The sequence below is a fragment of the Sabethes cyaneus genome, chromosome 2, assembly GCF_943734655.1.
Source record: "Sabethes cyaneus chromosome 2, idSabCyanKW18_F2, whole genome shotgun sequence".
NCBI classification, from domain to species: Eukaryota; Metazoa; Arthropoda; class Insecta; order Diptera; family Culicidae; genus Sabethes; species Sabethes cyaneus.
Window position 1 is genome coordinate 52,311,223 of NC_071354.1, and position 25,635 is coordinate 52,336,857.

Genomic DNA, 25,635 nt, shown 5'->3' on the forward strand with positions numbered 1-25,635 from the left:
CATGAAATTTGTTTTGAAATTAATATGTTGATGTTTTTGAAAAACAAGAATTCAGTTAAATTGCAAAAAAATGTTCCGCGAATTTTCCCTTTCTTACGTTTGAAGAAAAAGGTCATCTAGAGCAAAATTGATTGACCTTAATTTTTTTCTATGATAAATCACTCATTAATGATTTATTTCAATTTTGTAATATATCTGAATTGAACAAATATCTGGGTTGAGCGTTAGATACGAAAAATGAAAAAAGAAGTTAGACTATTCGTTTTCTGGCACTTCTCTGGATAAATATTTTTTCATGAAAATCAAACTTTGAGTTAAATTTCATGAAAAAATATCATTAGCTTGATCACATTGTTTTTTCTATGTTGCCCGTTAGAAGGTTAATTACTGGCCTGTCCACATTCCATCCCACACTGGGGTGGGGCACGTACCATTAGGCCGTATGCATAAAAGAGTTAGAGCAAACTCTCCCATACGATTTACACGGGAAAAACAAAGCAAACTGTTTTATTCATACGGCCTATTAACTCCAATTTAAGTCCGAATGGTTTATAATAAATCATCAAATGTTTATTACGTCGGACAGGATGGAACTAGATTGTACCCTCAATAGGATTAATTTAATTAGGAGTCTATAGCACAATTTTTTATCACTGTTAGTTTGCTTCTCGCAATCCAATGTTCGAATATATTTTCCCCTTGTTATTGCCCGTTTTAAATGGCAAGATGCATCATATAAAACAGATGGAATCTTAACCTTCCGTTACTCGCGCCAACTTTTGTAACACGGATACTCGCACATTGTATTTTGTACAACTCTTTTTATCTCGGAATATCTCGGAATCCTGGCTATATAGAAAACTACTGTCTTCAGCAAAGTTAATCAGTAGGTCAATACGTTTCCTTTGGGGGATAATATTTTATAAGTTTGACCCCAGACGGCGCTCAAATACGCTGTAAATTGTACATCCTACAATTGCAGCCATATACAGGTTGTTGCATTAGGAAAGATCATTTTATCATTCCTAAACGATGTAATATTCTATTAAATAGATTTTTTTTCTAGTAGTTATCATATTATCTTAAATATTTTACACATAAAACATAGGATGAAATAATTTCTGCTGTTGGCAGCTTAAAAAGTAGGGCTGATGGGGTGTTTTGATTCGCTTGGGACATTCCTGCCCAAAAGAAAGTTTTTTGCACAGTAATAATACATAGTGATTATTTAAAAGTGAAAATTTAAAACTTCCGTTCATCTGCGTAGCGTTTTTGGTACACTAAAACATTTTCTGAAAGCAAGACCTTGCGAATAAATAGATTCCGTAGATACAACACATTCAGAAAGCTGACCCATACACTAGCGCCGTGCAGTAACGAAATTGCGAACTTTTGTACACCTTCGGAATGATCATTAACTACTGAATAATTTTGCTGCATACAGCAACTATTTTCCGTTAAGAAGAAACGAGAGAAAATTCCAGTAGACCATTTCCGGTACTCCTCACACGTCGCTTGCATCGTTTCTGCGATTTCGGTTTATGCTGATCTATTTTTCTGAATGTTTAAAGCATTAATGTATTACATAAATATGTCATTTTGATAATAATAAGTTTATTGAAGAATACACATTGGTTTGATATCGATCTGTTACTTTGAAACAAAATGGCATCCAAAAATCTACAAGTGTTGTACAAAATACAACAGCGCGAGTAACGGAAGGTTAACAAAATGCGTATTAGAAACTCATGCTTTAAGGATTATATTTTATCTTAAGATAGTAAAAAGAATGTTCAAACCATAACATTCACAAGTTCTACTGTCTAGAATAATTCTTGAATCAAAATTGCAATAACTAGATGTTTGAAATCTTGAGTATAAATTTGGAAAAGATTAGCATATGTGTTTTTATATATCAGATTCCTCCATGAATACAGAAATTTGTTTGTTTTTATCTACCGCCGATCGAATTGTTTTGTTTCGGCTAATTTTCGGATCAGCATTACTGCATTATTCGGTCAGACAAAATTTCGTTTTTCATCCATAAAATATCTTTCATTAAATATTTTCTAAGCTCCATTGTTCATTTTTCCCCAAAGATGTTTAATTCCTTAAAAAATGCAGATTGTACTCCGCGATTTCCGTCACCTAGTACCAGAAACCGAGCCGTCCCCCAATACCGAACAGCAAAATGTTTTACTTGGTTGAGTCAAATTCTTGAAGATTCTTGAAAATCTTGATCAAGATTTTGCAAAAACAAAGAATGAGAAGAAAGAAAACATTAGTTATCCCGAACCGGTTATCTTAAATATGAGAAAATAAGGAAACCTGTTGATGATCAATTTCTCATAGAAAACAGAAGAGCATCAATATAGAGTATAACAAACTGTTGATTTTTATTCAAGGCAATCTTTAGTCAACAAGTATGCAAGCAATAAGAGATTTTAAACATTTTGACAAAATATTAATTGACATTGAAATATTATTTTGACAAAAATATTAAAAAAAAGTCCTTAATTGGTTTATTTTATGATTTCTGTTAAGTGTCTGGTACTGGGAGAAACAATTTTTAAGTAATGATTCATTCATCATTGAAATGTTCATTCAAGTACGTGTAACCTATTTTTATTGGAAAATAGTTTTCTATATCACTCTTCTAGTGAAAAAAAACTGAAGTTATGCAAAGTGTTGATTTTATATATGTCAAAATCCTTTAGTGACCAGTACAGTATTTTGTTTTCCGCTCGGTGAATGACTAGTGAAGGTGCCATTTGCTAGTTTGGTGTCGATCTAACTCGTGAGTAAACTAAGTAAGTATTGACCAGCCGAACTAACGCACTTTGGTCAATTGGACGCTGTTAATCGGACCAAGAGGATAGTGGAGGGAGGTTCGGGTTCAAATCACAATTCCGTAGAAGTTGCGAATGAACTGAGCTGAAGTCAAACTGAAGTGGCGAGATGAAAAAAAACCCGAAAGGCTCCTTGGAGATTTTGATTGAAAAAATGCAGCTATTGAAAAAAAAAACTTCTCAGGCGGCTATTTCCCGGTTTATTTGTGAAATTCCCGGCTTTTTCCCGGTTTTTTCCCGACTGTTAGTGATTCCCGACTTTTTCCCGGTTTTCCCGATTTTCCCGACTGAGTGGCCACCCTGAATTCTTTCGAAAAGTTATGCAAGAAATTCTTACTGCTTGCATCTGCCATCCAAAATTGAGGGAAGTAAGTATGGCGAAATTTTCACTAAATGAGTGAATTATGGTGATTTTTTACTAAATAAAGAACATTAGGAGTTCACACTGAGCAATTAATGATTAAACAAATAATAAGCTGTTTGCAGACACCTACGAGAGATGGTAAGGATTACAGAACTGAAGAACGGCCGACTACAAAGGCGTAACGAAAAGCTTTAACCAGCTTGAGTAATTCGTGACTTCTGCGGGGTTGGGATTTGAACCCCGGCCCTCGGCGTGAGAGGCGTGAATGCTAACCACTACGCCGGGACTGATTCCTATTAAATTAAATTAAATTTGAATTTTGAATGAAAAGACAAAGTTTTTTGTGGAGCGTTTTAGTAGCATACAAAAATTAGCGAAAGAAAACTCGTAACTTTATGTGTAGCTGTCAGAATAAAACAAATAGTAGAATTCAACCGAAAAAAAAAAAACGTTTCGATTTTTTAAGAACGTTTTAATGACATTCGTTTTTTAATAATGAAAAGGCCGCTACAACGCAGTTTAGCCAAAAGTATACCGGCCATTGGTAAACGAACGCTGACAGTTTCAATTCACTGTTTTCGCGCACATTTTCATTTTCACTCCATCAACATTAAAGTCTCGTAAAAGACGTTCCCTTGGAAATCACTTTACGGCTGCGAACAAACATATGCAGGGTGAGCAAAGCATAATTTTAAACTTAAAATTGTCGTGATGATGCTCCATTCTTAGAGTTTGACAAATAAGCGTTCAATATCTAGACCTAGAGTAATAGATTTACAAATACTACCATATAAAACTTTTCCAAGTTCTACTTGGTTGAAACGGTACAGTAAAATGAATCAAAATCGACGAAATGATCGTGCCATATTCCTATCTTTGCCTTTGATGTTGAGTTACCATAGGTTTATATATTATCTTGATTATTTTCGTTGACGTATGTAGATATGATCAAAAAACATTTATTTATTAATAAACAAACGAAGTGTGATAAAAACCGTTCATAAACAAATACACACTTCAACTCAAAAATAGTTTCATACACAAATATTTCACACAATGCCTCTTTTGTTTGGTATACAAGCATCGAAACAGGATATTTAATCAACTGTATCTATATTATTATACAGTGCTCTAAAATCAAACTTGCTACTACTAACCTTTCTCCTAGGAGTATTTTAACAGCCAAAACAAAATGAAAGTAAAGCAAAAGTGCCAAAATGTTTCGTCGTTCTCAAATGAATCCCCCACATGTGGTATAAAGTGATTAAATCCGCAAAAACACACTTTTCCGTCTATTAATAAAACACATTTAAAACAGAAATAAAAGCATTTTCTTCACAGGCACCTTTTCTGTTACAACTGTAAACCACGCAATTTTTTTTTCAACACTACATTTGATTCCGATTGTTTTCATACACTGATACAGCAACTGATGCTGTGCGTAGAATTAAATAATCCCACTAAGGATTAGCGGATTTCGTTCCCCTTTGGACCACTCAATTTTATGCTGTCTTCAACGCAGCTAACGGTTATCGCATGGCACGGCGCCAACATGGGTCAACAATTCCAACCGAAAATGAAAAACAAACAGTGACCCTCGATCGACACACATCCACCGCCGGTACCATTCAAATCCTAACTGACAGAATTGAATTGAATCTAAAAATACTGGTCCGGTTCGAAGCCGGTACTCCTTTCCTCCTTCCCACAGCAGGCATCAATAGTGAACTGCACATGCGCAAGTAGACGGCGCACTCCGATTCTAGTACATTTTGTTTAGAACAATTCATACTGTTCTCATCGGCTGGTATCTCATTCTCATCATGGATGAATAGTGAGACAACAGAATTTTTATTAGTGTTTAGTTTAGGACTGATAAGCTTCCGCAGCTAAACTGCTGTGACGAAAAGTTATAGGGACTGCAACAGCACAACATGGGGCTGTTAAGTCAGATAACAAAAGCAACAAAAAGCAGCTTGTTCAGACAAGGACTTTTTCAAATCAATATCAGCTATGAATAATAACTAACCATTGTTAGTGTTTATCGCAAAAAAGATAGTACCTATTCATACCCTATAACCCATACAAGCTACTGGAATAATATAAGCGAAACATAACAAAAGTTCTAAATTAAGCAGTTCTATATTCAGTAGGTTTACGATTGTGCAAACCAAGTGAGCAATTTCATCAGCACTCTCTCAATGCACGGCCTTCTAATAAAATACAGCTGAGAATGTCAAGTTTTGAGGATGATGCCGTACAAGTTAGAATGATTTATATAATAATAACACTGGATTGAGCAAAAAATCTACTACCTAACCACATAAACTATTCGACAAATTATGATTTAAGATTTAACAAGAAGGTAGGTAGGCCAGTAAATGCGTCTATGGTAGTTGGAGATGGATATTTAATAATCAGCACTGAGTATTGCCCACCTTGAAATTATTTACGCTTGTCTCTCTAAACGAAAATATTTCATGCTGGTGCATCGAAAGGACATTTTCATTATGTTCTAAGTCAGTGATGGCCAAACTGCGGTCCGCGGGCCGCATGGGGCCCTTCGAGATGATTCGTGGCCCGCGGACTGATTTGAAAGATGGTGGACTTATGAGAAATTTTTGCATGTTGTGAATCTGAATGTTTTCTGGTTTATATCTTGTGGTGGTTCCTAGAAAATGGTTTTTGTTGTCGCATATTTTACTTTTGGTTATGCACAAGAATGGCCAGAGATTATTGCGGCCCGCGGCATTCATGGGCGATCTGATTTGACCCGCACCATACCTTATTAAAAATGTCAATGCTCAGCCAAATAAATGTAAAGTTTCAGTAGATGACAAATAGGCGATTTTAGAAGCTTACAGTACTGCAAAACTCGTCGCATTCTACAGTATACCAGCTAACATTTTTGTTAAAGTGGACATAAACAACTAACAGTTTAGAAAAAAATTATGAAATAGGGAAGGCAATGAAGATGCGTCCAACATAGCTCTAGTTATCCCAATCTACCTAGCGCCTCCACGTGGTCATACCCTTTAATGCTCTTTTCTTAAGGTTGAGTAGCTAAGCTAGGAGGCACGATGCTGCGTGGTTCCCAGCTGCCTGATCTCAAAATTATGGTTTTATGCAGATGGCTGATCCGGTCTACCTTGTTGATAGGTAAGCCCTAACATATATTATATTAATTATTTGTTTCGTTCCAGCTCTTCAAAACATACTGTACAGTGGAAACATTGACCGTACAATTTTTTAGTACCTAATTTAATAGATTAGACATAGTGATGGAAACTCAAATGACGCATCTACCTATATTTGATTCATAGGACTGCTGGTTGGTTCTATTTTTATCCATATTTATTCCATTTTACTGTATATTATGTGATAAATTCATTATATGCATTATATGATAAATTGAAGGGCGGTTGCAATACAGGGGCAAAATATGAGCGGAAAACTGAAGGATGGAGTAGTCAACCAGAATCCCTAGCAGGAACTCCTGAAGGACTGAAACAATATTTATGGTGCACTCTTCAAACAAACAAACCACCACGTGGATTACAATACATTATTACATGAAAGGAAACTCTTATAATCCCAGAATGCGCCGGAAGTTTTTCTACCCTTAGGTCTTTAGAGTGAAATTTATTTGACTATTTAATTCTGAGCTACTGTAAGTCTGGCAGGTCTTGAATATTCAATGGCAGAACCTTGAATGGTGGCTTCCCCCTTCCCTTCATACATACATACATAAACGACTAAAAGTTTTGGAAAAATCACAATTTGAGATTGAGATCATAATTTTATTAGAGATTTCGATTTTACAGACTTTTGTGTTTATTTTGATACTAATTTTGTAATGACCCGACCACGGAAAGTGGATAAAATCCACTCCTAGGAACATTTTTGTCGTACAATAGCTTAACCTTCGTGTAAGTGCTTGATAAGCTATTCTATGACAAAAATGTTCCTTGAGACGAAAAAATTGCTTAAGAAAAAAAGGGAGGGAAGTATTTTTTGCTTGTGTCATCACGCACACATTGAAAGTTCGGAAATAGATATCCTGTGAGTGCGAGTAGCCTAGAAATCTCATTTACTGCCGTCAGCAAAGTGTGCAAACAAAATTTGCAGCGGTTTTTGAGGCCAGGAAAGTTTTTATGATGGTTCGAAACCCCTCCCCCATGGAATATAATCGAAGTCGCACATTTGCAAACGAAAATGTTTTAACAAAACTGATTCCGAAAAACAACCGTAAACGCACCAGTTGTATTAAATTTTCATTCAGCGTTCTATTAAGTTTTCATTGCTACGAAGGGCTAGAAGGGCGACGCTCTAATCTTGAAAACCGACGAGTCGAAATAGTCGGAGGTTTTGAAGGCCATGAAAGGAGATGCCCTACTCAGGGATCTGGGCGTGGACGTGGGGAGCATCCACCGCCCACGTCATGGGGAAATGATCCTCGAGTTAAAGAAGGACGCCACCAAGAAGAGTTTCGCGAAGGAGTGCTCGGGGAGGGAGTGCAGGTACGTGCTCTCATACCAGAAATGACCCTCCAGCGTAAAAACCTGGATGAGATCACCGATGTGTGCGAGGTCGTACAGGCTCTCAAAGTGGAGTGGTGGTGGCAACCGAGGTGGTTCGCCTACGTAGGGGTCCTGTCGGGACCCAGGTAGCCACCATACGACTCTCCCTGGCGGACGGAAACGAAGCCCTGAAAGCTGCTAGGCTAAAAGTGGGGTGGTCGGTATGCCCACTGAAGGTGCTCAAGCAGTCGGAGGCTTGCTTCCGGTGCTTCGAGCACAGGCATAAGGCCTGGAACTGCAAGGGGCCAGATAGGAGTCAATTGTGCGGGAGATGTGGCAGTGCTGACCATAAAGCAAGGGACTGCGCGGAGCCGCCCAAGTGTTTGATCTGTACCGGTAAACGGGACGCAAAGCACGTAACGGGAGGTCCAAGGTGCCCGGCTAGTGTGCTAGGGACCAAGCCACGATCATAGTGCAAGTGACACAACTCAACCTGAACCACTGCAGCACGGCTTAGCAGCTGTTACACCAAGCAGTTTGCGAGTCGGCAACGGACGTTACCATCATCTCGGACCCATTTCGCGTCCCTGCCGGAAACCGCAACTAGGTCTTGGATAGATCCGGGACGGCGGCTATATGGACGACAAGCAGGTTCCCGGTTCAAGAGGTTGTGTCAACCGCAGACGAGGGATTTGCGGTTCCCAAAGAGGGTGGAGTGTTCTACTGCATCTGTTATGCTCCACCGAGATGATCTATTGAGCAGTTTACGCGGATGGTAGACCGAGTATCAGTTGTGCTGACTGGTCTAAGGCCGGTGGTTGTGGCGGGCGACTTTAACGCTTAGGCGGTAGAGTGGGCAAATTGTCGCACGAACCATAGGGGTCGGATTCTGCTTGAGGATTTAGCAAAGTTCAACGTAGATCTGGCCAACGTCGATACCATAAGTACCTTCAGTAGGAACGGTGCGAAGTCTATCATCGACGTGACATTCGGCAGTTCTGGTCTGATAGGAAACTGGAGGGTAGACAATGGCTACACTCGCACTGACCATCAGGCGGTCCGCTATGGTGTCGGTCAGATAACGAGGCGGCAGGCGGTGAGTAGAGCCGACACTCCAACCACTCGTGGATGGAAGTCATCATACTTCGATCCCGAAGTAATTGTGGAAGTGATGCGTTTAATAGCGCTAGCTGGGACTCCAAAGCCAACTCGCTTCGGAACTTCCAAGTGCCGGTGTCGCTGTACAGAATTCTGGAAAATTATTTCCAGAATCGTGTGCTATGCCACAACACAGAGGAGAGTCAGAAGTGCATTCCAATCACCGCAGGGGTTTCGCAAGGTTCCATACTGGGCCCGGTGTTGTGGAACGTCATGTATGACGAGGTGTTGAAGCTAAAGTTCCCGGTAGGGGTGGTGACTGTCGGCTTTGCGGACGACATCACCCTGGAAATCTACGGTGAATCTATCATATAGGTTGAGTTGACGGCTGCCCACTCTATAAGCATTGTTGAAGATTGGATGCGATCCAGGAAACTGGAGCTAGCGCATCATAACACGGAGGTTATCGTGGTGAATAACCGCAAGTCGGTGCAGCAAGCAAAGATCAGCTTGGGGAACTGCACTATTTCTTCAACGCGGTTCTTAAAACTCCTGGGAGTCATGGTCGACGACAAGCTCAAGTTCGAGAGCCACGTCGACTATGCCTGCAGGAAGGCTTCCACAGCTATTTCGGCATTGTCTCGTATGATGTCTAATAGCTCTGCGGTATATGGCAGAAAGTGAAGACTATTAGCCAACGTGGTCCAGTCCATGCTCGGGTATGCCGGCCGGTGTGGTCATCGGCGTTAGGTACCAAAAGCTATCTAGCCAAGCTGGAAAGCACCTATCGTCTCATGTGTTTGAGAGTGGTGAGTGTGTATCGCACAGTTTCGCATGACGCAATCTGCGTCTTAGTGGGTATGATGCCTATTGGCATCATCATCATCAGCGAGGACATAGAGTGCTTCAAGCAACGTGGAACTAGAGGCACACGGAGTACCACAAGATCGACCTCGATGACCACATGGCAGTGGGCATGGTCTAATTCCACAAAAGGTCGGTGGACACATCGACTTATCCCGGAACTATCCGGGTGGGTCAACAGGCCCCACGGCGAAGTCAACTTCCACCTGACACAGATTCTGTCAGGGCATGGTTGTTTTAGATAGTATCTGCACAAGTTTGGGCATGCGGAGTCCCCCGCGTGTCCCGAATGCGTGGATGTTGAGGAAACTGCAGAACATGCTTTTTTGATATGCCCTCGTTTCGCGAGCGCGTGAAGCAACATAATGGCAGTGAGCGGACAGGACACTACTGCGAATAACTTAGTCCAAAGGATGTGTTCCAGCTCGGACGTCTGGGGAGCGGTCAATGCGGCTACTACCTAGATAGTACTTGAGCTACAAAACCGCTGGAGAGCCAATCAACGGCGAACAAATAGCCTAACTACCATAGTCCAGTAGTTATCTAAGAGCGTGTGTTAAGCACAATAGCCCCTACCTGAAGAAATACCGATAAGGGTGTGCCAGGGGGGATGGAGGCTGGAGACTCGAGTAGGGTTTTTGTGGGTCCGGATGCTCACGCCCTATTAGGGGGGTCGGAATACCAAACCCCACTCCTTGAGTTGTCTGCTCAGGTGTCTGATAGTACCGTATCTTCTAAGGTGCTCAGCAGATTTCCCTACTCGTAAAAAAAACAAAAAACACCTAAACAATAACATTGATTTTTTTTGTCAAGAGGCTCCATCGGAGTAATATAGAATTCAGCATGAAGGAACCTCAAATGGCCTGATTCTACTAAGATTCGAGCCCACAACCACTCGCTTATCAAGAAGATTCGGTAACCTTGCAGATACAGACATCCCCCCCATAACTGTCCTCTACACGGACACAAGAATTTGACCTGCGTCAATAGAACAAAAAGACTAAAGAACACTTAACAACTCCAGTACCAATCTTGTAAGTCCAATCTTTGCACGTTTGCTGTATAATAAAGAAAGGAATAAAGTTCTAGACATATTCACATAAAATGTTTGTTGAGAAAGCTGGTAGCGTGGAATGCACGCAAAAATGTATGTGGGCAATGCCACTTCAAGGCACGTTGATAGATTGACATCAAGATGATATTTTGCTCCAATTCTGTCTAATTTTTCTACCTTTTAACTTCTGAATCGAATTTTATTTTCCATAGGAATTGAAGATATAGAAATTTTAGATTTAATAGGTACACAAATTTTGCCGACTGATTTCCGTCTTAAATAGTATTTTACTTAACTTCTTTCAATCGAACATTACCCACGATGGAGGGGACGACAGCAGAAAGTAATGAAACAAAGCTGTTTATGGTATCCAAACCGAGTAGAACATGAGGTGCAAATCTCGGAAAATTAGGTAAGGGAGGGCCAATGAAACAACGCATATTAAGTATGTGTACCGTGCCTCTTTACCCATGTTAGAGGATCCATTATAGCTTGCTTCGATCAGCGGATCTCCCAGCTTGGATAAAGAGGCACTGTACACACACTTAATAAGCGTTGTTTCAGCGACCCTCCTTATCTAATTTTCCGCCCTATTCCTTCACGGCTCAAATAAATTCAAAGCTTTCAAGCTTTCGTCTGTAGAATTTTTTTGAATGTCGAAAACTTTCAAAACAAATTAACAAACAGAAGGGGGTTTTATGAGCTCGATAACCTTTTTTGATACATTAGAATCTCTTTTTACGTCCATTCATTTTACGTGATTTCGTTTTACGTCCACTTTTTACGTCCGAAATTTGAATTAACGTCCTCATAAAATACCAAGAGGTAATCTCAGGAAATTCGAAATAACATCTTTTATTTTTCCGTACAAAATTTGAATTAACGTCCTCTCTGAATTAAAGTGCTCTCTTTTTACGTCTAAAATATGAATTAACTTCCTTTTTTGCGATCGATTTTTTATGTCCCCCCAATAGTGAATGTAAAACGAGACTTGAGTGTACAATAATCACGGTTGCAGCTCGGGAATAAGGAAGCCATAGGACAAAACACGTTCGGGTAGAACGGAAAGCTGTCAAACGAACTCTTAGGTATAATTCTTTTACAGAACCCCATTATGAAATAGAAAGGAACAAATGAAGCTGGAGTGAGATTTTAATATTGGCGCTGACAAAATTATTCGTTTTCGCAGTACAAAATAGCTCATTATGCTGTTTCTTTTTTCTATACCAGTATAAAGCATATAAAATAAGAGCCAAGACGCTTCATGAACACTGTTTGACAATCTCTTTTTTTACTTATAACACTCTTTCACTCTCCATAACCCTTTCACTTATTTCACTTAAGCGTTATATATACGAATATATTCAAATTTATTCTAATAAAAATTAGATTTTCATTGATTAAAATTGAAATAGTTGTATTCAAAAAGCGTAGCGTGGATTAGTAAAAACAACCATGCGTGTCCATCAATCGTTTTTACTAGTGCGTACTGTGCTGTTTGGTGTTCAATGCAAGTTTGCTGCATTCACAGATCACAGCATTCAACACGATATCAGTAATAATAACTATAGAATGTTAGTCAACAGCCGAAATCCATAGCTCAACAAAACAAAACGCTTACCTGTATCTGCACTTCCAGCTCTCGCAAAACATCCTGCCGAGCCAGAGCCACCTGTTCCTTCAGCCGTCGCTCATAACTGGCAATTATCTCGTGCAGATCGTCGCTTGGCTCGGTGCCAACGTCGACTACGTCGGTTGCGGTATTAGTGCTGTCGATAGTGCTTTCAGCTGTTAGTAACACACCAGACTGCTGCAAACAACTGGCCGCCAGAGCAACCGGTGGTGCCACGGTTTGGCTTATTAGATGGGATGCATCTTTGCGCGTGAGAGGTGTTTCATTATTAGGCTAATATGGTGTTAGATGATTGCGAGTCGTAGAAATTGGTTTCAGTGTCACACAGATTGTTTAGAAGAGAAGAAACATGTGTTTATCGTTAGGCTTGTTTATATTACTGCTAATGCATGCTCGTAAAATTTATGCAACAAGTGATCAAACATGCTAAGAAATAGAATGCAGAAACTTACATCGAATTCATCCGTTGTCTCTCTATCTTCGTAGTGTTTCAGCTTTTCGCGCAATTGTTCCAGATCTGCCTCGTGTTTCCGATTCAGCTCTGCAATTCGGTTCTCACAGAATTCGTGAGAAGTTTGTTCTAATTTTAGCACCTAAAATTTAACATTTGAAAAGGATATTTTATTTTAAATTTATCTGGTTGGAAAAATCATTCATACCTGCTCAACCTCAGTAGTAATTTCCATTACTTCATCTGCACTGCCCTCGGTGGTATCAATAGTGGTCGGAGTGATTTTCCTGTGTGTCGGACTAAGATAGATCAGTTCCTTTAAATTCCTTTTTGGGCTCTTGTTGGTTTTCGCTTGGTAACCACCATTCTCCTCGGGAAATTCTTCCTGATCGGAAGTATCGGACGCCGTTTCATTGGACAACCGTCTACTGTTTTGTGATATCACTTCTTCCGAAAACTGCTTCTCTAGCTCGGTGCACTTTCTCTCGAAATACGTACGCTGATCAGTCATTTCCTGATCGTGATGCGTTTCCAGCTCTAATCGTTGTCTTTCCATTTCAAGCTTCAAATAGTTGTCAAATTTGTTCTGTACCATATTGAACAACCGCAATTCGTCAGTAGACAAATATTTCCGGAATTGCTCTAATTGCTTGGATATTGGCGAGGGAATGTGAAGTGGGTTTTGTTCCGTATAGTCTATATCAAGATTCAAATCTAATTGTCTCTCTCGTGAGTTCCGGTTGGATCGTTCTTCATATTGATCAGGAAAATCGGACAGAGCATCATCGGTTTCACTGACTAAATCACACGATATTTCGGACAACCGTTGACCGGCACTCTCTTGATCTCGCATCCAGTGTGGTCTCTGCTTGATAGCTTCAATGTTGTCATTTAACTGCTTACGCAGCTGATTTACTTCCGTCGTAAGTTTTGAGACACTTTTTTCCGATTCGTCTCGAGCCTCAAGGGATTCCTTTAGGGTTCTTACTAGGTTTTCGATCAACTCTTCTTGCTTTAAAATTTTACTATTTAGCTCTTTGTGCGTCTCGTATTCACCAATCATCGGTCTGTACTCGGTTGAGTTAGTAGCCAAACTAATTGAATCGCCGGACCTTTGGGGATCTTTCAGTGAGTCAGACCGAATATCTCTAACGGCAAGTTCTTCGTTATAATCTTTATGATCAATAATCTGCTGAATTTTCTCAAATTCTTCACCCAATGCTTGCAGCATGCTTAAACTAGTAACGCTATTAAAACTTTGAAGATCGGTAACGTTTTTAATGGTCGGTAAAGAATCCGGGATATTCTCTTTGTTATCTTCGTAAATTGTGCTACCAATGCTAAGTTGCTTCTGGAGAACTCTCTCCACTAAAATTTTACGTATCTCTTTACCTTTCTCTGTGGTTGAATACTGTTCATCGTCTGTATTTCCTTTACTACCCGAGTGATTAGAGTTTGTAAGGGTATGTTCAGATTCCTCAGATATATCTTCCAAAGCTTCCTTGAAGTCGGTTATCTTCTCCATTTGCTTATTAGAGCTGACATTTTCGTCCTCGGTTTTATCGCTGGGAACTTCCAAATCATGTTGAGACTGCACTTCTTCGAAGGATTTGCTAGAGGAAAAGATTTTTTCCTTCAAATTGCCAGAATCATTGCTGCCAAGGGACGAATGTTCCTCTTCGACAAACTGCGAAGTCGATCCATTTCCGCCTGCGGATGCTTGAATCGAATGATTCGATACGATCATTTCCTCGATTGAGTTATCCTCTTCTATACTTCGTTCGAGCAGATCTGACGCTTTGTCCTCATTAGGCCTAATAACTTTTAGGCTGGAAAATGAAGGCCTAGGGTCTGTTTCTTGGTTCCTTTCAACAAATTCGAAACTTTTGCTCCTATGCGATGACATGTCACCTTTCGCTTCTTTTGTGCTATTTTTTAGCTTAAAATCGTTTTCACTGCGCGAACTACGATCAAAATTGTCACTCATAATGCGATCACTTTCAGTATCGTGTGCTAGCTCGGATATATCATTCGTTGTATTCAAACTGTTCTCACTACTATTTTCCTGCACATTTGACTGTTTCTGAACTCTTTTCAATGAGTTCAAATTTATCTTACTGTTATTGATTAACACATCGTCGTCATTCAAAGGGGAAAGCTCCTTTACGTCGAACACTTTTGCACTTTTCTCTTCCGCTTTTGCGCTTAACAACCTTCGATTTGGAACAACATTCTTTTCCTGTGATGCACCAGTTGTGTTTAAAATTTCGTCAAACGAATCAACGTCTTCTGTTTGCTGTAGCAGCTGTTTGCTCGCAATTTGCGCTTTTGCTTTTTCTTTAGGTGAAACTTCATCTTTTTCACTAAACTGCTGAAAATGTTTGGCTATGTCATCTCCAGACAGTTGCACCTCATCGATATCAAACTTTACCGCGCTCGTTTCCCCAGGACCGGTATCAATATCGAACAACTGATTTTTTCTTTCTTCAATTGGTCGATCCTTCCGGCTGGACCGGCTGTAGGCAGCATCATTTCGATCCACCAGATCTAGAACATGTTGCAGTGGCGCACTATCCGACAAGCTGCTGGTGGTATTCTCCTCCTGTTTGCTGCTGCTATCGTCCTGTACTTCAATCTCTTCCATAATCTCTAGACTGTCTTCATTGTTGGTGTTTGTACTTGTGTTACTATCGATGCTGCTTGAGGCACTACTGGCACTGAGACTGCCGATAATTTCGTCCTGTAAGCTGAACCTCACCGATTGCTCGGAATGACTCGCACTGGTCGAGCCACGAGCATGCTGTTTCGATGCACCAGCAGCTGGGACCTGCAATGATATGCAATATTATTTACTGCTTCGCAATGAGCACACCAACTGGTAAGACTGAATTATTTGGAAAAAATGACCTGCTAAAATTGAAAGGCAAACGTTTATGAATTTATTTCACCTGCATTACCGAGCAGCGTAAATGCCACGTGGGCAATAGAACGATTCATGCAATCACGAAAATTTTGTTTCCCCTTTTTCTCGGGCTCCGCAGCTGGGCGTATAATAGCGCATAAAACTCTATTCTAGGCCGTTTTTTGTCTTGTAATATTAAAAACCTTTGACAAGACAGCCAGTGTCGGCCGTTAAAAGGTATGCGTCGAATCAAATTTCGCTTTGAGAGCCTCGGTCCTTATATCGAAAGACATTCCGCTCTATAGCATGACAACTAAACCAAGCGCCACCTAATTTATTAAAAACTCGACGTATAATTTAGCTCCACCGTCCCTCAAATCAGTATGCGGGTCACAAGCTAATCTTTACCTTCATTGAATAAAACATTAGATACAAAAAATCTGGACATACGAAAAAAGCATTTATTTTATGAATAAAAATGAATGTGAATTTTTTTACAAATAACCTGCAGTACGTATATCGCCTCCAAAATAGCAAATACTGGCTGTCGAATACGATTCTAGACATAGGTATCGGTACATATTTCTCATTTGTTACTTAAATATACGTAAAGGCAAAGTCTTGGGTATAGCCGTCTTTAGATATCACCCATCTTTATCGGCAGACTTCGCAGCCGGTTATTAGAGTGCATGACAATTACGAGGCTAAAGCAACGATCCTACTGAAACCACCTAGCCGAGTTTCGAACATACGACAACCGGCTTGCTAGACCAGCGTCGTACCTCAAGGCGTACTGGGCGGGACTTACATATACATACGAAAATGTTGACTGGCATCACTTGTACATTTGTTGTTGGTCCGAATGCTAGAAAAACGCAACCCGTTTTACTCATTGGGACTGCAAGTATTCCTCTTGTATTCCAGGCATTTCGATGACGCAGTCCCCGTTTCCAGCTCTAGCCTGACCAGCTCCAGCTTGACCCGCAGCAGAACTCCAATCCACTGTTGATTTACTACCGGAATGTGCGCGGACTTCGAACCGAAATCGAACAGCCTTTCGGGCCTTTCGCGTTTTCCGTCTTTAGATGTGATCGCAACCAGCAGAACAGAAAAAATTCTCGCGGCGGTGGTATGTTGATTGCGATCGCCAATAAGCTGAGTTGCTCCATCGACCCATCCCCAATTTACAAAACTCTTGAGCGACTATTGGTAAAAGTCCTGGTGGCCGGTCATTCTCTGAGCATCGGTGTAATCTAACTATTTACAACCCAGCCGTAAGGACGACGCCAGGAGTATTTTCTTCTGATGTTTACATCACTGTTGATCAATTGAACAGCTTGATCATCGATTACATTCCCATACGTCGATCCACTCGCAAGCCACCATGCGGCAACACGCATCTCGTCGAATAAAACATGCAAGATCGCGCTGTTAATCCACCAAGTGACACTTTAACCGTGCTTATAATGTAGGGATGGGAAAACTATCATTAACTACTGATAGTTATCAGTAAGAAATAATATCACTAAATATCAGTAAGGTTTCGCTGTTCTTGATGTTTACTGATATAGTTACGTCGTCCCGTTACTTAGATTAAATTTATTGGGCGCTACTTGTGTTCGATAGACGAGGATGACACAATAGGCCGTATGAATAAAAGAGTTGTTGCAAATTCTTCCATACGATTTAAACGAGAAAAGCAAAGCACTGTTTTATTCATACGGCCTAATATGTCGTCGTCGTTGTCGTCAGCAGCTTAGAGCCAGCTCATCTTGTTTCAAGCAGTCATCTCCACTCAACTCGACCTTGGGCTACTTGTCGTCAATTTCCCAGTCGTCATAGAACTCGTAAATAACTTTCAACTTGGTTGAGCCATCTTGCACGTTGAGACCCCATGCCCGGTGGGGTTGTTGAAGAACTGTTTTTTCATCGTACTGTCGTCAAGTATCCTCACGACGCCCACCGTAGACTACCGACTTTCGTCAGATACACGATGGGAATCTCTCCATGCAGTGCAAGTAGCTCGTGATTAATACGTCACCGCCACCCTTCACTTTCAATTTGTAACTCCGCAAAAAATCGTCCGCAGTACCTTCCGCTCGAACACGGTTTCAAGTCCATAAAGAACTACTAGTCTAATAAGGGTTTTGTATATTGTCAGCTTTGTACGGTAGCGAATGCTCGAATCTCCTTACTAGTTGTGCGCGGTCACCTGGCATCCCAAGTACACGAACTCATCTATCACTTGTAGTTCGTCGCTGTCAACGGTTACCGTCTGTGGGATGCGCGCGTTTGTTTCCCTTGAGCCTCTTTTTTCATGTATGTAATCTTCGACGCATTTAGTTTTAGCCCAATTCTCCTAGCCTTTTTTTCAGTCTGCAAGGTTCCTGGCTATGAGATCAAAGTCATCTGCAAAGCTTAGGAGTTGGCTACCCTTGACGAAAATCATGCCTCTCGTTTCGATGCTTACTCGTCAGATCACCTCCTTAAGCGACGTTGAACAGCATGTTGGAAAACCTGCCACTTTGTCTCAACCCTCGCCGCTTTACGAACGTGTCACCGAGATGCGCGAAATCAGTCATATCAGTTTATCCGAACAACCGGTTTTGTGCAGGTCTCGATCGACTGTATCGTATGCTGCTTAAAAACCAATAAAGATATGATGCGTGGATATGCTATGCTCTCGACATTTCTGCAAGATCTGTCGGACGCAGGGTGGCCACATGCACAGATTATTCTGTGTTTAACAGATATTTGAAAGAAATCGCCTGTACAGAATCTGTATGCATAGAATGCAGATTTTCGCCAAATTACACAGATTAAACAGATTTTTGAGCTTTTACATGAGTGAAAGAGACGGAAATAGTCAGCAAAATGACTCTCTATCTCTTTCACTCTCATTGTTTTGCATTGGACAGATTTTTGCACAGATATGTTTCCTCGACGTACAGATTGTCAGATTTTTCCAACAAAAAACACAGAATTATATGTGGCATCCCTGGTCGGACGGTAAAACTCCGGTCTGCAGTTGCGTAAGCCCCCATAATGCCCGTCTGATGAATTACAATTTCCTATTTTTTTGCTTCAATGCCATGATGGGTAAAATTGCTGATATTTACTGATAGTTATCACTAACGTACTGGAAACTAGCTGATAGTTATCAGTAACGATTTTTAATGATAGTTCCCATCCCTATTATAATGATTTTCGAGCATACAACCGTCTTCTATGCAAACGGTGTACTATACGAATTCAAGGAAACCTTCGCAGAAATCCGAGAAGTTTTGGCCAGCTCTAAGAAAAACGAAAATGACCTGCCTGACATGACAAAAAACTTTTTGCAACACACTTCATGCAGGCTTTTAATCGTTTTGCTACTTCCTTGGAACAAATTTTTCCTTTGCCTTTTAAAAACATTCCTAACGAAGTCGTCAACCGCAACGCTTTTCGTGTAACTGAAGAGATTGTCGAGGAGGCCATCGGAAAACTAAAACATTTGTAAATGGCCGGATCTGACGGTATTCCATCTGATATCCTGAAAAAGTGTTCTCGTCACCCTTTCGTACAGCCCTTAGGGCTGTATACCATGTAGTTTTTCAGACTCACGAGTACATAGGGTGGTTAATGTATTTTGGACAGGCGTTACACGTACGCTATTTTGGACATTTCCATTTGATTTTGCCGTAAATCAAAGAAAACACTCGTTAGACCTCCTTCACTATTGTTTAATGCTTCAATTCAGCAGTGTAAGTTCCCTACCCTATGTGAATCATTTCGTGTGTTATCTTTACTCAAGAAGGGTGACACTACATTTCTTCAGACTAGCGTGGGGTTTTTTCCAAAACGTTCAATCTTGACGAATCTCGTTGATTTCGTGTCATTCCTCCTGCGCAACATGAATGAAGGAGTGCAAATTGACGCAGTGTACACAAAGTTTTGCTTACACGAAACTAAAAGCAGCGTTTGATCGGGTGGGTCACGGTATGCTCCTTGCAAGGCTTGAGAAGCTGGGAGTTTCCGTACCATTCTGTAAGTAGCTACACTCGTGCCTAACACGCCGTAGGCGGAGCGTGAAGATCGGGTCCGAGTTTGACTGAAATTTTCCGGGTTCAAGTTTTCCGACTCGTTCTGCAACATCCCTGGCGTACCACATGCAGGGATGGTTCGATCACTTTGAGGACATTAGGAGACATTGACTGCCCCGCCATTCGGAGTCAATTGAACATGTATGCTCCCGAACGACACCTTAGAACGAGGAATTTCCTGAACCTGCAAGGACGAAATGCAAACTATGGATTTTACAAACCTATCCGATTTATGGCTTCAACAAAGTTTATGATTGGTTCGATTTCTACTTGACGGCTAATAACTTTCAACGACGACTGATTGTATTTTGTATGTAATTTCTGTCATTGAAAAGACTCCTTAAACCTGACCGTAAACACATTGCATAGTGGTTCACGAAAACTAAGTGGAAATTTACTTTGGCGGCTAAACGATTCATAATAGCTCCCTGCAATGTTCAGCAAATTTCTTCAACTCTGAAAGTTAATTGTGAAATTAACGGCTAAGTTCCAGTTTGGCTTGAAAACACATAACACATAATAATTTTTTGTAGAAATGAGATAGAAGGATAATTTCTTCGACAAAGTTATAACTAAAGATTATATAAGTAACTTAGCCAAAGACATAGTAGGTGTATTTTTATAGCTTCTATCTCACAGGGCGTTTTATATAAAGACCTCTCAAAAATCACTTTTTCGCTTATTACGCTAAGTTCCGTAGCTGTTCATTGAACCTAAATATTACATCGATGTTTTGAAGAAACTTTTTTTTTCTTTAGATTATAGTCACTTTAACCAGTTTTAGGTTATTCGTGACTTCTGCGGGGTTGGGATTTGAACCCGGATCCTCGGCGTGAGAGGCGCGAATGCTAACCACTAGGCCGGGACTGACCCCTTTGAAGAAACATTTGTCTCCATCGTCAAAAAATACTACAAGAATGCACCATACTGCTTCCAACAAGGTTCTGCGCAGGCTTGGGATGAGGACAATTTTCCGGATTTTATTTTTTCGAAGAAGTGGCCTCCTTCCTGATTTGAATCATCTCGACTTTTCGACCAAAGGATTGACTTGTGGATACTTTCAAGCAACGTTTGGAGAAAATTTAAGATGAAATGCCTTAGGATATCGTTCGTGCCAGTTGTAACGCTAGGCGAACCAGCCGCAGGCTGAAAACCTCTCTAATATAGAATTAAAAAAAAAAAAAAAGTTGTAACGCTTGCCAACGACGATTGTGATTGGTAATTGGTACCGGACGCAGAGGTGCGCAGCGTGCTCGATGGTTAGACCAAGTGGAGCAAGACCTGGAAAGGTGGGACATTCGACAAATTGGAGACGGTCAGGCATGGACCGAGTTTTTTTGGCGGAACATTGTTATGCAGGTGAAATCCTAAAGGATATTGCACCAGGATAAGTAAGTGCAAGAGCAACAAAAGGGGAAAGATTTGCATTCGATTAATTTAAGACAACTGTTATGGATATAAGCATTTGTTATCAGAATAAGTTCATTTATGTACTTCGTAGCGTCACCGAGACAAGCATCGCGTGAATCGAACTTGCACGGTCAGAATGAAAATCCGGAACTATTCGCTCGGGAGTTAATGGAAGTGTGAATTATCCCAAATCCAAGCTGTATATTGTCCTGAAACGACTTGGAAAAACTGGTGGCCATCGAAAAGCAACCCGAAAGTAGAAAAAAGGAAGGCAGCGGATACTAAAACTCATTCGAAAATGGTGACTTTTTTCAAACGAAATCCGAATAGCTATCTATGTCGTAACCCTATAATCAGAAAGTAATGAAGAGGGCTGGTTTGAAAAGCATTGGGACACAGATTATACCGAACCGAAACCTGCAGGTAAACCAATGGTCAAGAAAGAATTTATTAAGTAGTTAGCGATGATGGCACATACTGCATTTCGGATAAATTCCTGGATAACAATATTATACCTCGTTCGATCGACTGACTGAAGACGAAGTTCAAAGACTGAAAAATAAGAGGACGAATTTCTCGAAACGTCCATGTTTGACAAGCAATCGAGCTGAAAAGTGACGCTCTCGTAACTTCTGGAACAGTGTACCAGGAAATTTATCAAAAGGAGTGCCTTCAGAAGAAGCCTTTTTCCTTTTTCTTTTTCGACTACAGTGGTACAATGACAATGGCGTCACTGTGATTCTCAAGGAGAGGAACCAAATACTTTCCATAGAATCCCAATTTCTTCTAAATTATTGAGTGCCATATTTTTTAACACAACTCCCACATTTTTTAGACAAGGTCGAAGTTGTTACCTTTTGTCTTCTGTACATATTCAACACATTCTTTTCTCTCAACTTCTCTATCGCCGTGAGATGCAGCTTTTAAAACCTTATCAAACTTCTGTATTTTAAATGTTTGCAACAATAAGAAAACGATGCCAAAAAATGCTTCGTGAAGCAGTCTAACCGTCAGCTATTTGAAGAAAATATGATTGCAATCTTTTGCTTTCTGCAAAACACGCAAAACCCAAGCAACCATCAAGCCTGCTATTTCCAGCTTATTTAGCGAATAAATAGGTCACAACGTCAATGCTACAAGTGTACTGCTGAACTGTATAAAAACAAACTCGCAACGGCCAGGTACCACCAGGCACACAGAGAAACAACCTTGCTATTGCAACCTACTGACAGAGTGGAACGACACCAATTTATTGTTTGGCCAAGTTCGTTCTTTGGTTTTAATAGCTCCCGGATTCTATATGAAAGTGAGATACCTGTGCTGTACCCCGACTACATGCTGGAGGTTGTCACATGATTTTCTTGGCACGAAACGGCCATTATTTACTTTCCGTTTTCGCAAACTTAGCTCTAGCAAGATAGATAAATATTTGGTTGCTTTGTGTTTGCATTCTACACCTTGTTAGATCGATACGTGGCCCATTATTACAGAGAGATCAGCTTGAGACACTGTGGCGTAACTCACCCTCAAGCGAAGTGAGGATTTACTTTTTCGGAAAAGTTATCAGAAAGATTGATCATTAATAACACAATAATACACACCGTTAATAACACTCCCGTTGGACAAGACACCCCTTATAAAATTGCAGAAATAACATACCAAAATCTATATCAAACAACAGATAGATTATTGAGATTTCAAAAGTTGCATAACACCGTTGGATCCTATTTTTTCGACCGGCTCGCGAAACAGCAACGTTGCACTGTACATCGACAATGTCGAGACATTTTAAGTGCACGCTTCAACTGACCTACACTACACGCACAATATTTGAATTTGACCGCGAAACGACAAACCAGCAGAGGCAGAGGTAAGAATTTTCCCACGACTATCCGCTGTTCACCGTTCAGAAATCACACCAGCACTGAAATCCTAGCACGGTTTGCACATCGCACGAAAACCGCACAAGCCGAAGGCACGAAAACGTGCTGTTGGATACTGTTTTTCACATCGCGTGCCGCTAGCTTGTAAAAATATTCACCAGCTATCTTGTCGTTTGTGTTTGGGCCATATTGTTGTCATCATCCTAGACTATACTTTCGGTTACTTTTCGTTTGATTGTTGATTCAATCTGGCTAGGGGCAGCAATGGTGTTTCTGATTTACTTTGAAACATAAATGTTTTGATAGGTGACGGTGATATGCTAACCAGCACTGTTACAAACTTCACTTGAATGTACGACAAAGGTTGTTGCGTTTTCAAGATTTAATTTCTTCTTCTAATACGTTCGAATTTTGAACTAAAAATAATTAAAAACTAAAGCGCCATTTGTTCGACTCAACGAAATGAATCGTGATTTTTTTAATTTCCGGTGATAAAAATATACAAACAAATACAGACTTCTGATAGAATTTTTTCTTCTACGATCAATAGCTACAACAAACTCATCTATGCACTGTTGGATTCTAGTACACTAGTAGAAAAACCACTCAGGAAACACTTTTACTGTCGATAAAGTTTCAGTTTATTATGAACTACGACACAGGCCACGTAAGAGATCATAAATTAGATCCACTCATACCGCCTTCGCGTTCGTTTAAATAAGCCACGCGCATCAATTAAATACGTATCGAAGCAGACGGAAAAAATAAAAACTATACACGGGAGACAACAGAATTTTTCCTCATGTCTTCCTCCCCGTAAGGAAAAACCAGCAACCTACCAGCTAGGCACCGTGACGTGAGCGGAGACACTTTTTTCAGACTGACTGTGCTCTTCAGACAGACGACGATGTGAAGAACACGATCTCTCGGCAAACACTAAATCCCGCGGGCGGAAAGTGACTTACGATTAGCCTGTCGCGGAGGAAAATTCTTACCCCACAGCGCTTATCGACGCCGAATGCCAGATAGAAATATAGAAACATTTTTTTCTGTATGCAGCTCAAAAGGGCGACTGCACCAGTTTTGAGTTGAAATGAAACTATACAATACAAGCAGGCGAAACTAATTAGGAAACTGCTACGGTGCACTGCTCAGATGGTATGTGTAGAACATATGAAATATAATTAATTAAAAAAGTTTGCCACAATGAAGGAAATACGGCCACACATCTTAAATTTTGACCTTTCAAGAGACTGCATTATTATTCCTGGTAATATTCTAACTAATCCCATAGTACACTTGTCGTTTAATTTCTCCACCACCAGAATGATTCATTGAAATGATGAACTTAATTACATTAACAACTAATGTTACATATTCATTTTATTGCAGGAAAATATTTGAAAATAATTAAAATTTATAAATAGAGTTTCAAAAAAATAAATTTAGCTTATTGGTTGAAAAAGTGGAAAATAGTTCAACCATATAAGTCAAATATCAGGTAGAGCTTAATAACATAGTTTGAACTGAACTAGTTTCATAAAATTCTAAAAGATTCTCATAGATGATTCGCCCTACGAGTCATAATGATCACTCGTGAGGCCCTGAAAAAGTCAAGAATACCAATTGAATGAACCTTTTGCATGTCTCCACCGTAAAATATATCCAGTTATTTTTCCTTCATTGCTGAGAAAATTGGCTTGCATTTTCATAGAAAAATGTTTGTCCTACGATGCTTGGTTCAAAAATTAATAATTTTTGAAATTAGTGGTGACTGAGCAAATCGAAAAATTTCCCTCTGAGTTATCTGTAAAAATAAAAACTTCGCGCAAAACAGACCCCGTAGTGGTCCTTAGGCAGCAGCATTATAAGAAAGTTAGCAGTAAAGTAGCAGTATAATTTGCCAAAGTAGCATTTAAGTAGCCATTACGGTGGCTTGAATGCTTATTGGCTTGCATGTAATTAGCATTGGTAATGCTTATTGGTAACCTGGAATGGAATAAGAGTAACCTTAGGGGAGATCGGGTAAGTAACCCCGTTGGAAACTAAGGTCGTATACCAATAGGGAAGGAGACACAGTGTTGCCTCGCCACTGTAAGATGGCAGCATCACGAGACTCGGTAGCGTAGGCCCTAGTACGGCTACCTATCCAAATCCAAAACACTAAGAAGTCAGGAAAATTCTACTCGGAACATTCAGCATGGACAAGTTGTCGCCCTTAAGGACATGGAATGGAAACTTGGTATCTGGTACTGCAGATCGCTAAATATGGTTGGTGGCGACAGGGTGCTGCACGATCAGTTAGAACTCCGAAAGCTCGGCATCGTTGCACTGCAGGAGATCTGTCGCAAAGGTGGGCAAAATGCAGGATCGCATAACGGACTGGAAAGCGATCAACGAGAGGATGTACATGTTGAGGAAAAAAGGCCGTTTCTTCAACTACACCATCATAAACGTGCATTGTCAACACGAAGGTAGACCCGACGACGAGAAAGAAGCGTTTTATGCGTAGCTGGAGGCAA

At 40.4% G+C, this 25,635-nt stretch overlaps 1 protein-coding gene across 6 annotated transcripts in view; it reads right to left on the minus strand.

Annotated features, from left to right (window-relative positions):
• The window catches only part of LOC128737965 (A-kinase anchor protein 9), a 69,195-nt gene that overhangs the window by 33,062 nt on the left and 10,498 nt on the right, over nucleotides 1–25,635 (minus strand). For 2 of the 6 annotated variants that reach the window (XM_053832754.1, XM_053832753.1), the window contains exons 2-4: nucleotides 13,042–15,660; nucleotides 12,835–12,975; nucleotides 12,371–12,655 (exon numbers count right to left, since the gene is read on the minus strand). In XM_053832754.1, coding sequence (XP_053688729.1) covers nucleotides 12,371–12,655; nucleotides 12,835–12,975; nucleotides 13,042–15,660 — 3,045 coding nt within the window. Of the gene's footprint in view, nucleotides 1–12,370; nucleotides 12,656–12,834; nucleotides 12,976–13,041; nucleotides 15,661–22,889; nucleotides 23,857–23,952; nucleotides 24,044–25,635 lie in introns of those variants that run through there. The other 4 variants (XM_053832758.1, XM_053832756.1, XM_053832759.1 and 1 more) reach the window with 4 other exon arrangements.